The following is an 18,233-nucleotide window of genomic DNA, read 5'->3' as shown; positions in this document are numbered from 1 at the left end:
ATCCACTGTTTACATAACGCTGGGTTCTTTAGGAAGCTGAACAAAGTTATCTTTCCCTTACAACCAAAAACACACTTCTTTGGATTGGAGACGTTCTTCCCGAGCGAGTCCCGTGCAGCGCTGCAGTGCCGCCGGATGAAGCGCGTTGATGGACGCGATCTCGCTCTTGCTCTGGTCGATGCGTGCGCGGGTGCATTCTTCCGGGAGAAATGCCCATATAAGGAGTTCCACCCTTGTTTACGTCATGAAGAGCCACGATCGAAAAAAACTCTCTGAAACTTGTACGAACCCGGAAGTACGATTTTTGGCACAGAAATACTCCGTCATACATCCAAATTGTTTTTTGAAACTTTGTCCATGCTTAGCATGAGAATTCAACTCTTTAACAGTGTAAACAACTCTGAATGCATGAAACAGCATTGTACCACCCCCCCTTAATAACTTCTGTAGCAAATAGAGCTATTGCTCATTGTTAATGTTAGTGCATTAACTAAGGTTAACTAATGAGATCTTATTGTGAAGTGTTACCTATTGGTCTTTATAATTCTTTTGCACTTTAATCTGTGTGAAATTATTTTATAAATATTTTGCGTATTGCTTTATTGTATTTAAATGTTCAGTTTATTTTTGTTATAAGAAAAAATTTATTAAACCTGTTATACTTTATGACAACACTTTTTTGCAATTAAATTTCAATATCGTGATAATACCGTATACCGTGATAAAAGCATTAGCAATTAATCGCAACATGAAAATTTGATACCATCACATGCCTATTATCGTGATATAATTTTCCTCTATAAAACGATAACAAGAGTTCGATAAATGTTCGATATAATGTTTATGCACCAAAAAAGCATAACGAAACAGCGCTACTCATTTGAAGCGCGCCACACGGACCATTTATCCAATCGGCTCAAAGTTCAAACGGCAGCATAACGTAGCACGAGCTCACTAGAGCAGATGCGTTTACTCGCTGATCACACGACCACTAAACGGCGCTGTGAAATCCAGTGTGAAGCGCTTGAATTCAGCCAAGAACATAAATGACTAGTTTAAAGTCAGATGAAACAGCGCTGACAAACAGGATACAATCAGAAGGCTTATCAATCTACAAATCGCCATCATTTATCCTGAATTTACTGTAGTAACCCTAACTGCACCATAGTATTGTGGCAGAAATGTGGGATATTCATATCGAATTGTAATATATTATTAATGTAGTAGACATGTATTAAAGGAGTAATGGAATATAATTAGAGTATTTTTGTGATTAAGCTATAGCTTTTGTGCATTTATAATAAAATATAAAATAATCAAATAATAATATATGTTTGGTTTTAACTGTAGTTATCATGATCTAAATATATGCTGCTATGGAAGACCAATGATTAATAGAACTTAAACAGTCAGAATAATTAAATTTCACCATATAAAAATGAGGTTGTTAATATTTTTACAGATGTTACTGTTTTTGATAATGAACGTAAAGTTACATTTGCATTCTAACTCAAGCTACTTCTACTGTCAACTCAAGCTACTGTCAAATGTGCATTTATAAGAGACAAAAACATTTATATTATTAATATTGCAGCCTGCACTGCAAAGTGCTGAAGATAAGTGTCATCAAAGTCAGGCAACACAAACTTGTTTCATGATTTATATATCACTCATTAGAACATGCAGAAACTAAGAAATTAATTTTTCTATTAAGACATTTATTTTGTTATGGAAAAATTACTGGAAAAGAGTAAATAATTCTCATGTTCTGACCATAAAGAGTAGTTTAAAACCACAATTAACGGTCTGGTTTCTACAACTTTCACTTAGGAGCAAAAATCTGCCTTTAAACTTGAGAGAAATAAAGATTTGAAATTTATATAGACTGATATGAAAAATTGTATTGTGATATTTTTTGGCCATATCGCCGAGCCCTAGTCTGTAGTACAAAACAAGTAATCTTCAAAAGGTCACTCTTTATGAAACAGGTGATGAAGAATGTAAGCTGGCACACTGCGGCATAATTTCCAAACTTCTGAGAGCTAGGTTCTGGGAACCAATTTGACTTTTTTTACGGATTCTCTGCCAGTTCCTCACACCCCTCCCCCATGAGGTCAGCCTGTAGTCCCTCAGCCTGGTCATCCATCTCACATTGAAACCATGAACCCAGCACATTCCTTCTGCCACCCCGAGAACAAAAAGCTGAAGAGGGAATGAGGGACAGAGGTAAAACGAGAGAAAACACAAACCACAGCAATTCATGAGGTGCTAAAATTCTTCAGAAGTCCAAGTATGAATACAAACTCCTAACTAGTGATGCACCAATATAAAAAATTCTGAAGTGTACAGTATTTAGACTACATCAATTAAAAACTAAAATCTGTCATTTTAAATGCTACAAGCAAATTTCGGCATGACTAAATTATAATATACAGTATACAAGGATGGATATTGATTATGCTAAAGATTACATTTAAAAGTGTTATTAAATTATCAGTTTTTTAAAGAATAACTAAGCAAAAGTAATCTAAATGTAATATCAGCTGATATGGTTTTTATAAATGAATAAAAATATAGCATAAATCATCATGCCTTAAATCATGAGGCTTGTTAAGTTAAATGATGCAAAGAATCAAAAAATTGAACTGAATGACTGAAAAAGGTAGTCAGACCAGGGCAAGAGCAAACTTCCCCACTCTCTCAGGTGGGCTACTACTTTGGGAAATAAACATTAAAGAATGGAAGCATTCCCTCACTTGTCCTGGATCTGACCTGTACTCCAGCCACAGGTTAAAAACTCTCAGAAAACACTTCAGCGTCCTTAACACGCACGTAGCCACACAAAAACGCTGATGTAACAGATAGCATTGGTCTGGACTAGTCTCTATCCACCTCACCTAAAGCCCAGAGGGGATGTAGGAGAATTCCAAAGAAATTCCAATTGGACCTCCACTTACCAAACACTTCACAAAATCCCACTTAACAGCTTGTTTCATAGCTTTGCCTCACATAAATGCACAAATGCTTTCTTATCAGGCATGGCCTCTAAGCTTCATGTAAAATTAGAAATATTCGAAAATGTGATATATGAAACATCCTATTTATTTATATGAGTCATATTTTAAAATACTCCAAATTGCATATTGTCAAATGTCGTTTTTTAACACATTTCAGCCCTTGAAGTTAATGAAATGACTCAAACCTTTCAACATGTGAGTCAGCCAGTGACTCGCTTTCTCTTCTTCATCTCACTTTTCTCATTCCAGTTGGTTTCATCTTTCTGTACTATTAAATTCTGATTCATGCATTTGCTTCATGAAGGAATACGAGAATTGATCCTTAAACCCATTATGCTTAAAGCACCCCAGAGAAACCAAAAAGCTTCATTCTGGAAATAAGACTGAGACAGTGCCTGCATAATATGTGAAGCTTGAAAGCTTGAAGTCTCAATTTTATAATTGCATGGAAAAAAGCAACCAGGAAATTCTTAAAAGTAATGGATTAGGGATAATATGAAGGTGAGTAAATGATGACAGAATGCTATTTTTTGGTTGAACTATCTCTTTAAAATCTCAACCACTGCATTAGGCAGTGAATCACTGGTTTATGAGCCTCTGCAGGTTGACTTCTGCTGGTATGTTTTTAGAGCTATTCCCTCAGGGTAGGCCTCTGACACTTCACTTTCACGTTCCAGATAGTTCAAACCGATAAGCATTTAATCTGATTGAATCTGACGTGAAGACACTCATTTCAGGAAAGACAATCAGAGCCATTGTTCTAGCCCATCAACGTCTGGGCTTAAAATAATAAATAAATGTGCCAGTGCATGTGTGCATGCCGTTTCTGTCTGTATGTGGTTAGTGTGTACATACAAACACAGAGAGTCTGAGGGCCGCCCTGCTCTCTCTCGAGGGAAAAGAAGAGTGCAAACGAAAGATAAAGGAATATCCCACCTGTAGAAACCACTTCCTTCCAGCTGGCCAGATGGTGTGTGTGAGAGAGACAGGGAGAGAAAACACTAGCGGTGGAGAGCAGAGCAGAAGTCTCTGGCTGCTCTCACCATGACTTCATCCCAGCATGCATTACATGAGCCGAAAAACCACAGCAGAAGAGCTGGCCCCGTTCCCTCGCTCCAGTTTCTCTGTCCCCTTACCCTTTATCCTCTTTTGCCATCCTCCTCCTTCATCCTTCCCACTCTTTATCCTATATTCTTTCTGCCGTAGCAATCTAAACTGGGCTAAAATGGTTTGAAAAGGAGAATGTGCTACTTGGAACAACCATTGCTAAGAAACTGCATCTGTTCAATAGGATAATTCCTAGACTAACTGGTCTAAGAAAAGCTGGAAAATGTAGGCTGTTATCGAAAAAACTGGAGCCAGTCAGGTGGATTTTTTTAGGGTCATATAAGTATTGGTTTTAACAGCCATACGCAGTGCAAATGCTTCTCGAGACCTCTGCACTCTTGTGGAATTATTTTATTTAGAAACTAAACTAGAACTACAATTCGAGTCATAAAGCAACAGCCAAAGACATCTGTCTGAATTATATTTTAAAGCAGATACATTTATTTAAATAAATTAATTCTATATTTATTCATTTGTTTATTCATATATTAACATTATTTATATATTAATATTATATTAATATATTTAATATTCAATAAAAAAAAAACTTTTTTCTAAGAACTTTACTGTAAAACAGGCTAAAGTGCTGCAGCCAAAATATTAAAAACATAATAATAATAATAATAATAATAATAATAATAAATATTAAATGAAATAAATAAAAATTAAGTAATAAATAAATAAACAAACAAGTAATCCATGAAAGTAATTGAATCCATTCAATTTTACTTAAAAAGTTTTAACAGGAGGGACAATGAAACATTTAGCCAAACTTAAGTTTCTTAACTTTATCTATGGTTCAAGTTATATTGTATTTTTTGTTAATGCATATTTTCTTTCTTTAAAAAAAAATAATAATACATTTTAGATAAAGTAATTGGCAGACCCCCTGCAGTACCACTGTGGACCCCTTAGGGGGGTGGGGGACCTCTGTTGAAGACCCCTGATTAATATAAAAGGTGGCTGAAGGGTTGAAAAATACAAATTTGGGACATCAGACAAAAGGAAAAATGCAAGGAATTAAATTGATGAAACATTATGAATACACATTATTTTACTTTTGTGTACATCATTTTCCACAGATGAATCATTCACAATAAAACATGGGAACATGTAGCCTAAAAAAGTCAAACCACATTTCCTAAGCACCATTTCCTCAGTGTGTGACTGACACTTCCCAAAACCCAGCCATTTATAATTGCCGAGCTGCAAACTATGAACAAGGGTGTTACAAGCCCAGAAACAATAAGCAAATTATTTACTTCAAAGGCCAAAACTTCTTTACGAGAATTGCTTTAAGCGTGCAGCATTCCAGCATGCTCAGCTCCATAATGACAGAGCAGTAAAGAGGCCCTTTCCTTCCACATGGCCACTGGTTTACAGATACTGACAGCTCTGCACAGCAGGCTGCCATTCTCATGGGCATGTGTGTGTGAGAAAGCAAGAGGGAAAGCCAGAAGGACAGTGAGGAAGAGAGAGATGTGGACATGAACGTCCCTAAAACGGTGTGTCAAAGTCTTAAATATCTGCTAGCAGTTGTGTGTGTGCGTAACCGAGATGCCCTGTATCAGATATCTCTGTTTGCCTCTGAAAGCCAGCACTTCCTTGCCACTGTTAGCTAAAACAACAGGATTACCAGCCGACTTCATTTGAGCCAGACAGATATCTTGACTTAAGAGGCCTTTAGCAGAGCAAAGATGACCAGACTGCTGAAACAGGGTGGCACACTGCTTAACATCAAAGAGACCTGGAGCCTGCAGATTTTCCCATATGGTCAGTCAAAATGGCTACATTTATGGTAAAAATACACAGAGATCAATGACGAATAAAGTGATTACAAAAAATAAAAGAGTTTAACGTGCACAGTTCTTACAAATTTGTATTTAAGTTGCATCGATTATGCTTATGAAAACCGATTTCAAAAAAAGTTTACATTTAATGGCTCTAAAATGTCATGTGGTGAAATCATCAAGTATTTATAAACAACATAAACCTTTAATGCATGTGATCATAAATATTTAACCTCAAAAAAGTTTTAAAATATAAATTTACCATTCAAAAGTCGGTAAGATTTTTTAATGTTTTTGAAAGAAGCATCTTGTGCTCACCGAGACTGCATTTATTTAATCAAATATACAGTAAAAACTATACTTTGAAATATTATTACAATTTTAATATTTTTAAAACATCATTTGTTTCTGTGATGGCAAAGCTGAATTTTCGGCAGGCTTCAGTGTCATATGATCCTTCAGAAATCATTCTAATATGCTGATTTGATGCATAAGAACATTTATTATTAGCAATGTTGAAAACAGGCTGTTTAATTTTTTTTTTTGTTCAAAAGAACAGCATTATATGAATTATTATAATTGATAAACACTATTCAAATATTAATAGGCAGCAAAGCTTTTTGTTAAAATTCTTTTTTTCTAAGAAATAATACTAATAAAAGATCATGCCAGATTATGTTTTCTTTTCTTCATTATGATCTCAGAATTGCTTCATCACCTTGACATTATGACTATTTTAAATTAGAAATTGAAAACATAAATGACATAGCAGATATATGAATGTTATTCTATGCATTAATTTAAAAATACTTGAAAAAAAAAGATCCAGACAAATACATAAATACATAAATAAAAGTCAACTGACCCACATAAAAACCAAAATGTTTGGAGGAGATATTAGATTACAAGATGTGTACACAGACCTACTCCCTGTCATACTCCATGTTGGGTTTAATAAGTACATGTTTGAGTAGAGAATTAGGTGGGGTCTGCTGCACCTCAGCAGCAGGTCTCAGGTCTGCACCTGGTGGTCATTACACTGGCAGCTTTACAGGCCATATTCCAGTGTAATTACAGGTAAGCTCAACAGGGCTCTGTAATACGGAGGACTGTGGGAAAGCTATAGGAGCACATTACCTCACTTTCCAGAGCTACCGTTTCACACGCATTAAACATTTATCTTTAATGGTCAAACATATCGGCCCTGATGTCGGCCAGATGATGAGATGAACCCATTATGAGAACCAAATGAGCTGAAAATAGAACAAGATGCTACCAGCAGGAAACAACCTAGACGAGAATGATGAAGAGGAGGTAAAAGAGAACAGGACAGGGTTGTATCCCAACATCCTCATGGAAATGACCATGCGATGGCAAACAAAAAACATTAACATCCTGTGATAGCCACGTCTGGGATAGCTTGAAGCCAGCTAATAGGACACAACAAAAACCAGAAAGGCTAAATTGTTATTAGAACTGTAGGGGGGCATGTGGGAGGATCAGCTGTGGATTTAAGCAGAGCAGGTTCCTCCGTGACCTTTCAAGTACACTTAGAAGGACAGAAAACCAGCAATGCAGGTCCAGTTTAATGATTTATCAATGCCAGGTCAGTGCAGGACAGTTTCATGCTGATGCTGGCCCATATGAATGGATTCTTCCTTTTCAAGGAAGGCACACATTGCACACACTCCATTAGCATGTGTTATTTGGGTTTTTGTGTGCTCTTTGTGCTTTACACCTTACAACCACTGACATTCCAGCAGGGGCAAACGAAACAAAACGACACCAAACCCCCTCCGTCATGGGCTACTTCACTCAGCAAACAAACTGTAAAAGTGGATTGTATAGCCCTGAGTGAACTCTTGACCACCATTTAGCTGGACAGGTGGTTGTCCTGACTCCTGTGTGCTGTAGTTTTTCTTTAGTTTCAAATTTTGACATAAAATCCAGCTTAAACTGGATTCTCTAGCTGGGCCAAAATGGTAGAACATCTTGAATAAGCAACAAACCAGCTACCATCTTGAAGGAGTCAAGCTAGATTTTGGAACATGGTGGTTCAAGACCATCTAGAGAGCAGTTTGTATCAGGTAACAATAGACAGCTGGTCAAGTCTGGTCCAAACTTGTTAATAGCTAGTCTAAAATGGTTATATCCAGTTTGAACCAGCTAATGATCAGCTAGCACCATCTAAGGCCAACAAGAAAACAGCTACCACTTTTAAGTGGATTTTCCATCAGAGATGTCCTCAAAACACTGAAAACTGAAATAACCATTTGCTCAAATTCTTTTGGCTGTTTTTTACTTGTTTAATTTAAAAATATGTTGAGTTTGAGAAATGAACAGGGTGTTGCAAAACAATGTTCAAAAACGTCTCAGGTTACTTGTGTAACCATGGTTCCCTGAGTAGGGGGCTGTCGCCGGCCAACGAGTTGGTGTTTTTTCAATGTATGCTTCAGACACGGGTCACGACGAGGCGTTCCCCATAGCGCCCCCTAGAGGACGCAGTTCGAAGTTCCCATGAAAGGGAATCTTAATTTTCCCATCAATGTGCTATAGAAAATAATTTCAGAGACAATGTCTGGTTCAAGCAGCTGTCTCATCCATGACAGCCCTGCTTTCAACTACCTATTGGAAAGCTTTTTTTTCTTCCAAAATTTTAACACCATGACCATTCAATTAGCAATGCGCTTTTCACACCGTCAGCGCAGAACTCATTTTCACTGGACCCTGACATTAAAGTCAAGCTTAAATGGGAATCATAGTCTGTAGCAGGTTCCAGTGTCTAATGAAAAAGGAATTTAAGTTTTCCTCAGCCTCAGCACTTGCTAGAGCCTTTTAAAAAATGAGCCCTTAAATTTATTTTAACCTGTGCTAATGCCTGAAATAAGGTGATGAAACTTTCTTTAGTCTCTTCAGATTTTACTACAACAGGGTCATATAGAACGATCAATGCAAACAAGCATAACAACAACAAAAAAGCGTGAATTAAAACAATGTACAATGACCAAACGTGACTAGAAATGATAACACGTCTTACTGGTGCCAGATGAATCGCTGGCTGTAACAGTGAATGGTGGTGGATTAGCCGCATTAACCGCAGCAGCTGTCTATCGCTTCACATTTAGACCAGTCTGAAACATTGCCACAGATCTCAAGGAATCCATAACATGTGAAGTCTCCCTATCCATTCTACACATTGTGTCTGGAATGCGAGGGGTTTTCCAGTCTATTGCCCATCTAACTCCTAAGAACATGGCGACCAACTGAGTGTTTCCTTCTCACAGGAAGCATTTAACCATGTTTCTAAAAAGTACTAACAAACCTCTGCCGCACAGGACAGAAGAAACAGGTACAGCCTCTTTACATTTTGTTTAGTGATGGATGAGTAGATGCCAAACAACTGGCATTACTGGTATTTCAGTTTTAATGAACTTTTTTGTAATCCAAAACCGAGATTTCAGGTAAAAAAAAAAAAATTTGAATACGAGCAAACAATGGCGCATAGACTCAAAATTAAATAATTTAAATTAAGAAAGATTTTTAATTTGAGGCCCCAACAAAGTAAAACATGGACAAACTGCAAAAAGGGCAAATGCAAAATGCTTTGAAGATTATTTCCTCAAAAAATATATAAATAATAGTTCTGTCAAACGATTAATTGCGATTAATCACATCCAAAATAAGTTTTTGTTTACATAATATATGTGTGTACTGTGTATATTTATTATGCATATATAAATACACACACATGCATGTATATATTTAAGAAGAATATGTTATGTTTATATATTAAATATATTTATATATAAATTATATGAATATAAATATATACATGTAAATACAAGAAAATATTTTCAAAATATATATTGTATGTGTGTGTATTTATATATGCATAATAAATATACACAGTACACACTCATATATTATGTAAACAAAAACTTTTATTTTGGATGCGATTAATCGTTTGACAGCACTTTTTAAATAATTACTATAAATTTAAGTAAATGTTTTTTATTAATTAAAAAAAACATTTTGTTGTGATGACATCAGCATCAGTTCAACAACTGTTTATCTGTGCACTATATCAAGCATTCACTGCATCCCTGTAGAGGTGATATGGCAAAAATATTACTTAACGGTCAATAAAAATGCAGTTGCCCCACTCTGACTCTATTTCCTTAAATTTAACAGATAACAATTAATTCCTCACATTTTTTAACTTTGCGTAATGAAATCAATCTGACTTTAAGACTGTCGACTAGGGATATGCCGGTATCAAATTTTCATGTTGCAATTAATTGCTAATGATTTTATCACGGTATGCGGTATTATCACGATATTGAAGTTTAGTTTTTAAAAAAAGTGCTGTCATAATACAGTATAAGTGCGCACGCATCTTTCACGCAGCATACAGCGTGTTGCGCATTTTGACCAGTTGATGGGAAAAGTATTCTTAAAATGCATTCAAAATTCTGAATAATTTGTAATATATAATTATTCACGGTATTTAGAAGTGCCCACGATAACAATATCGTGCATATTCATTACCGTGATATATCGCATTACCGAATACCGGCACAAGTCTACTGTCGACATGTGTTGCTTAAACAATGATGTCTGTTGAAGAGATTAAACCAGACACACACTCGAACTCTTGCCAAGACAAACTCTTGTCCTTTCTACAGGAAGGAGGAGAATATAAAGTGAAAAGAGAGGTGAGCAGAGGGCTGCAAAACACTTTTATCCCTTTGTTTCACAGCTATCTCATTCCCAAAGCTTAATTAGTATTCCGAGCAAGTGTGGAGGTTTCAGGGTTTAATTAAAATCTTAAAATGTAATAACTTGGGAAACTCTAACAGGTATAATTCTCAGCCTTCTGTCCCTCCTTCTTACTTCAGTTATCTTTTCGCAGTTTCTCAGTTTCTCTAGCCTCTCAGTCAATCCGTTTTCTAATCATGTTCCACAGAGAAAGTCCCAGCAACACAACATGCTGGAAAACACCTTCCCATGAATACGCAGACAAAGAAGTGCTTTTGCCCAGGCAGGTGAACTAAAGTGATGAGCCTATACATCCCATCAAGCCTTCAATGGAGACCAAAGTTCTCTTATACATTTAAGAAAACTTCAAAGCTATAATCACAGACTAAATAACCTGAGTGAAAAATTAGATACTAATTATGGCATCTACAAACGTTAATCCGCTTCCTGTTCAGACTAGTCACCGACACGTGCACCTAGAATCGCTCATTTGCAAATAACCATTCAGTGACGCATCACAGCCATTTCCTATAGATCATTCAGCCCCTAGATACTCGTGTTATGGTGCCGACAGGCTTTCAGCTCCATTCACCGATGGCTGGGCTCCCAAATCTCATAAAACACATTTGGAAATCCCTGGGCTAAAGTCTGGCTCAGGGAGATCAGCCTGAAATAACACAGGGGTGATTTTTTTAAATAAAGCCCCTTTCTGAGAGGGCCCTTCTCCAATTATTCTCATCCTAAGACCATTAACAAGGGGTGGAGGAAGTCCTTCACCTCAATTATGCTAGATCTATTAATCATTACCTGCTCGGGGCTGAGTGCCTCCTTACACAAACAGCCGGAATAAAAGGGAAGTGTGCCCAAAGACCTGCTATTCTCATTCCCAAACCTGCCACACACACACACATACTCAAGCCAGAGAGTTCGACTGGATGGCCTGCACTCATTATCATGACAGACCACCAGCACTGGACTCTCTGTCCTCAGGCTAAAGCTCAACTTGAACTGGGTCCCTTGAACCAGGGTGCCCTCATGACAGGCAGAAAACTGAGGGACAGATCAGAGGAGAAGTTAAAAAAAACTGAAAATCTACATTGCTGCTGTTCTTTAGCTACATAATGCACCCACATAATAGTTTATAATCAGACTGAAAAACCCTTATGTAAAAACGATCCAACTGAGTTCGATCCAAATATAATTTAGATAGGATTGAAATAATTAAATCAACAGGAAAAAATTAAGCTTGTAACCTTTCAGAATCTTATACTGGATAGCATTAATTGAAATTTCCGAAAATGAGTGCATATAGATGTACATATTGAAGGAAAATCGGGAGGGATTTATTTGTCCATTCAATGTTGATCTGAAAAAAACAATAATAAAAATTACAGCAGGTACAAGATTCTAACACATAATCATAAATGATAACCTATTCACAAATTAATCATTCTTTTGAACCAATTTTTTAATGATCTCGTCTGATCTGTAAGGGTGGATATGTTTTTGGTATATCAATAATGATAAGCTCAACATCTTAAGCCTTCACAATTAGTCATTTAACGACTTCTGGAAATACTTTTGAGAGATACCTCAAATGGATCAGTGATTTGGATTTTTAGAACAGGTTCACTGCAATGAACAGATTCACCAAAAGTAATCTGACTTCTCATTGCTACTATAAATCATGCTTCTTCATGCTTTCATTCTCTTTGCTTAAACAATTATCTTTCAGCACAACGCAAGCTTCCACTATTGTGCAGTTTGGCATTTAATGAATTAGCATCCACATATGCAAACAAAGTCACAGAAACACTGGAAAGTGGCATGTTCGCACATGCCAACTTCAGAGAAAGGAGAACATTTGATTTGTTGATTGAACAAACAACGGCAAAATCTCTCTGAGTACTCTGTTTGCAGATTTCCAGATTCAACCACTGGACTTGTGACACACAATTCCAGCTGTGGAATAAAACAGGATTTAAAAGATTAGTTCACTCAATAAAACCATTTACTCATCTTCATGTCATTCCAATAAAAATGGATGGGGACCAGGGCCCATCAAGCTCCAAAAGGACAAAAAAGCTTCACAAAACTATCAGCAGCTCAGACATGCTTCTAAACATCTCATTTGAAGTTCCACAGATGCATTTGGTGTATTTTTGCCAGATGAACACATTAACCCAAGTGCTTTTTCATGTAACAACCCAATTGGTCTGTTTCAGCAAAGAGCAAACGGGGCAGGAGTGAGAACTCAACGCCTCTAGGCCTCTCCTATAAGCGTTCCAGTCTACACTTGTATCAAGAATTTCTTGTTGCGCTCTCGTTATCACATTTCACCCTCCCAATCCTGTCATTATCAACAACGCTTTTTCCCCCCTTAAGAAAACTTTGGCTTTGACGGCAGTATTCTAAACTTCAGCTAGGAATCTCTTCATTTCTCAGTGCCATGTAACCTGTCAGAGGTGAGGAGAGAGGAGAGGATACACTCAACAGGCTGGCAGGTACGATCTTGTTCTTTCCACCCCACACTCTCTTTTAAGGTCTAAAACAAGGTTACAAAGCAGTGACAAAGGAAAGGAAAAATAAACTTCACTAAAAGGTCATGCTTTATTACATAATGGATGGATAACATCAAATTCCCAAATCAGTTTAGCCAACACAAAATGAACACCATTAGGCACTATTCCAAGTCACTCAGCCTGCAGGGCAGCACTTTTTATTGAAGGCCTGGTTTATAGTATACTTGTCTAACCATGTCAAAAGCAAGGTCAGAACCAGTGTTTCTGAATGTTTTGAACACAGTCTCTGTTTATAGACTCAGAATTAGAATTTGCAAGCTGCGTGTTAAACCAAACTGTTGGACATTCTGAGCACAGCTGTTTGCTATGTATAGCATATATTTGAGCATCATGTGTGCAAAACGAGATCCAATCCTATTACAATATAAAAAGAATCACATTTGTTATATGAAGCACATGGCCTCTCATTAGCCAGAGCAGCATTTATTTTCAGTGGCCTTACACTTTGCCCGCCATGTGCGAATGCAAAATACGGTACTCTCCTAAATTGCCCCTTCATCAAACCTTTTAAGATTTTAGCAAGCAGCCTCAAAAAAGACAGGCTCCCCTCAGCAGTGGCTTGTGCCAAAAAGCTCAGCACTAAAAACCAGAGAACTAAGAAAAAAAGGAGAAGAAAAGGGACGTTTTGTGCTTGTTTGGCTTACTTAAAGGCATTGCTCACCCAAAAATATGAATTCTTTCAGAAACAGAAGCTCAACCGTATCTGTTGCCATGCAAGAACAAAGGTTCACGCAAGAACAGATTTCACTGATTCTCACACGTCAAGCAAACACGTTTGTGCTTCCGTTGACCATATTTGATGTGCTCTATGTATGAGTTGGTCAATTTCCACATAAATAAAAGCCTAAATTAAACCTAAATTAAATGTCTCTGTCTATGAGCTTTTTAAAGCCTCAAAGATTTGGTGGAATGGACTTTCAATGGAGGTGCAGAGTTGTGCATTAACACTAACCAGGAAGTAAACTGAATCTAATGCTGTTATTTCAATAAATGTTAACCACTTCAGATGTACTTGCCCCTAAATGACACATAAAAACACCACAAAACATGGTTTCAAACTTTTAAAGAGCCCCTATATATAATATAATATAGAATGTCTGTCGTTCTTATTACTTGGAGTCATGATAAAGGATGGAGCAATACGTTGGTTTACAAACTGCAGTGATTTATCAGTACTCCATGTCTGTGTTTGGGTAACACATATACCGTTATTGTTTGGGTCTTTATTACCAAGCTGTGGGTCCGGTTCGCTAACATAAGTGTAAAACAACTTTTTCCCCTCTGATTCTTTATTTTTATGACAGAGTGGAGAACTATGATTATTATAATAGGATATATTATTGATAAACCGTAATCCAGTAATGGTGATGGGCATTCCGTTTCCGACATGTGCTTTACGCAGTAGACCAATCACAACAGACTGGGTCATCTGACCAACCAGAGCAGAGTAGCTTCATGCAAAGGTGGGGTTTGGAAAGATGAATCATCAAATGATTCGTTTGAGAGTCGTTGAGAAATAAGGTAAAATTAAATGCATATTATAAGAAAATAAACATGTTTTTGACCTTGCATGCATGTAAACCTCTTGTTGGGGACTCCCAAAACCAAATTATAAACCTTTCAAATAGCATAATAGGGATACTTTAAAAGTCTATCAAGCTATCTCTTCCAGAAAAAGCTGAAAACTGGACCAGACTTGATGTCGATATTCAAAAGTCTAGACAATACAACCTGCCAAACAGAGAGGATGCAGAGTGCCGATTTACAGAATCGATTGGACCTATAAGAGTGATGTTAGCTTCAAATGCTCTGTTGCATTCCAGACTAATGTGTATATTCTCTGCTTGTACGGTTGCCAGCATTGTGGAACACTAAACAAGATTAATCTACAAGCACTGCTGATTTACAAAATGGAAAAAGGAACTCGCCATTCGCCAAGGACAACCACTATTTCAAATTTACATTAATAAACCAAAAAGCACTTTGAAAAGACACAGAAGTTTGGACATCAGTCTGGCCTTATTCATTCAACTATTCTTTCCCACAGAGCCAAACTTTCTTCTGACAGTCTGGCTTTGAGAAGGTGGAAATAAGCAGTGAATGCCATCCTAACACAGATACAGGGACCCTTGCGAGGGCCCCATAGCTTGAAGCTCTGCGGTTATGTTTTAGTATCTCCACTCTAACTCTATAAATGATTTCCCTCTAGGAAAGGTAGAGGTTTGGACTTTCACTCAGGTTAGTCAAAGGCCCTGGAGGTGCTCAGTTAGCACACAGACACACCCTCCTTCGAGAGCACTGACTGTCAGTGGCTGATTACTAGTGACGGCGCACATGATATGCTTTGTGTTTAAGGCCCCGGGGCCCAAAAATTCAATAAGTGTTGCCGGCTATCAAAAAACGTTGAGAGAAGAAAAAAAATGGGTAAAGTTTCATTTAGAACACCATGACTGCTGTATTAATATAATGTAAGTGGTTAATGTAATGTCACAAAATGCGAGTCGCTTCATTAGGTAGAATAAAGATGCAGTTAGAGCAGAAAACACCACCTGCTTTTGCAATCAGGACCACCGTCACCACCACAGGAGCTTTCGAACTCTCAAATCTCTACACGGCCAGAAGATGTGAATTACAGCTTTATGCTGAGTCAGGAAAGTGTTTCTTACCTTCAACGCAGTGCTCCACCTCCTCCAAGTTGCGGAGAGTAATCCTCATCAGGCTTGAGTTGAGCATCAGTTCGTTCTTGTGGCTCGGCCACATGAAGTGAGGAGGCAGGTTGACAAAGAAAATGCGCGTATCTCCGGTGGCCACCTGATTATCGCAAATATGGGGGTCTCCGAAACCGCCGATCATCACCTTGTTTCCTCCGTCCAGCAGCACCTCTCCATTCACCATGATCTTGCCTTTTAGGTAACGCCATACCCTGACCTTCAGACAGGGGAAAGACAACATAAGATTAAGAAAACACCATTTCCAGCAGATCAAGGTCACTTTCTTGCACATTCCATAGCAGCCACCTACCGCCAGTTGCATAAGACTCTGCAGTCTAACTCTGCATTTCTGATTCATATATATACCACAGTGGTGGTCCAAAAAGTGTGAGACCACATTAAAAATAGGATTTTAAAATACTTAAAACAAGAAGTTACAATGTGAAATGAATAAGAAAAATCAAATTCTGCACTATTCATAGGTCACATCCAAAGCGTGACCATGTGAACTCCTGGTGGTCAGATGTTCAGTGATGGATAACATGATCATCAGGTTTTACACAAAATTGTGGCTGAGCTATTAAATGCAAATTCTAAAAAAAACGGTATATTTTTCAAATAAACTTTTCATTCAAACTGTTATGCAGTTTTGCAGTTATAAAACTGCAAAAAAGGAAGCATTTTTCACTATATGTCTCAGAACCTTTAACGTATAAGCTTTGCAGTGGCATAGCTCTTCTATAACACAATGAAATGATGGTGGGAAGAGCTGCAATTTCAGATTATTCTTCTGCAAGACTTTGATATATGTGACCGCATTCAGTTACATCTAACAAAGTAAGCCCATGATTACATGATAATTGAAGATAATTGAACCCGAAGCACTAATAGAACCTGAAAGGACATCAAATTACAAGTGGATCAAAGTGGGACTGAGGAGGTTGACATTTTTCATCAACTGAGCAGAACCAATGTCCACATGTTAGAAAAACCGATTAGCAAGAGTTTTAAAAAATCCCTTTTATTTATAGTTGTATGCAATTTGATATTGCAAAGAGTGGTTGAAACCCCTGGGTGTTCATGATTTATTAGGCTCAAAACCTAGTGAAGTGCCCATTTAGACAGCATTTTAACATGTTCCCATTATATGCTGCGAGTTTCAGACCAGGACAACTCAAATATTGGACTGGTAGCTTTGTGTCTACATGTCTAACAGGTGATATAGATTGCAACACAGTTGCACAGTAGCCACAGATATTAAAAAATAACCTTAGACTTTTGATACGATGTGTTATGAAGTACATATTTACCTTTTCACTTTCACTTTGATGCATTTGAAGAGTGTCTGGTGCGCAAAGTCTTACCTTGCAGGAATAAGTGTTGTGCACTGGATCCATGTTCAAGATCTCCTCTACAGTCCCGGTTAAAACTATATTCGCCTCTTCTTCTCGTTTTTCCAGCTCCTTTTCTGAACAACTTCCATGACAACGCGTACTCAAAAGCACAAAAACAACAGCAAATGACCAAACGTGCCAATAAAACGCCTTTCTGCAAAAAGAGCCCATGGTCAAACCAAACGGTTAAAAGAGAAAGTAAAGACCTCTCAATGCAAACGCCGGACGAGTTCTGCAGCAAGTTTGATGGAAATACTAATCCGACCGCGCGCTGCTCTCTGCGTTCTTCAAACTTCACTGCGATCTGCGCTCATATCTGCGCTGAGTGAACGCGCGAGCATCAGCCGGCAGACAAGAGAAGAATAGAGAGAGGAACGAGGAATGCCTCTGCTCACCCCCCTCGCGCACGCACTCGCTGTCCTTTCAGAATGAGGCTCCTTTCACAGGGCATTTGCATGCAATCTGAATTGCTGATAAGAGCGAACTGGAGAGAAGCGGGTGTAAAACGCCACCCCTTGGAGAGATTGCGCCAATTCGGACAAATGAACCGGTCCAGAGGATTACAGATGGAGTGAACAGAAAACTTTCAACTAACAGTGATCTTTTCATTTAAACTCATTTGAACATATAGAGATGTTTAGTTTGTAGTCCTACAACCCGAAAAAGTATTAGCATTTTAGAGCTATTGGTTGGATTTTGACTAAATCAAGACTAAATTCTTGGGTTAATATTAATTTCACGAAAATAAATTCAAGTATAAATAAAATTTAGTATACAGAAATGCAACTATTGTTAAAAATAGTTTTTTTATTTTATTTCATTGCTATCTTTTTACTTGTCTTTTACTTTACTTTATATGTGCTTTATATATATA

The 18,233-nt window shown here is 37.5% G+C and overlaps 1 protein-coding gene across 4 annotated transcripts in view; it reads right to left on the bottom strand.

Moving 5' to 3' along the window:
- Window positions 1-17,692, bottom strand: part of agrn (agrin) — a 302,644-nt gene extending 284,952 nt beyond the window's left edge. For all 4 annotated transcript variants that reach the window (XM_016484758.1, XM_016484760.1, XM_016484763.1 and 1 more), the window contains exons 1-2: window positions 17,330-17,692; window positions 15,921-16,182 (exon numbers count right to left, since the gene is read on the bottom strand). In XM_016484758.1, coding sequence (XP_016340244.1) covers window positions 15,921-16,182; window positions 17,330-17,530 — 463 coding nt within the window. In that variant the 5' untranslated portion in view covers window positions 17,531-17,692. The remainder of the gene's footprint in view (window positions 1-15,920; window positions 16,183-17,329) is intronic.
- Between the last annotated feature and the right edge of the window lie 541 nt (window positions 17,693-18,233).

Source organism: Sinocyclocheilus anshuiensis, unplaced genomic scaffold (assembly GCF_001515605.1).
Source record: "Sinocyclocheilus anshuiensis isolate Anshui unplaced genomic scaffold, SAMN03320099.WGS_v1.1 scaffold1114, whole genome shotgun sequence".
Taxonomy (NCBI): domain Eukaryota; kingdom Metazoa; phylum Chordata; class Actinopteri; order Cypriniformes; family Cyprinidae; genus Sinocyclocheilus; species Sinocyclocheilus anshuiensis.
The sequence above is the reverse complement of the archived record's forward strand: the minus strand, read 5'-3'. Positions and strand labels throughout refer to the sequence as shown.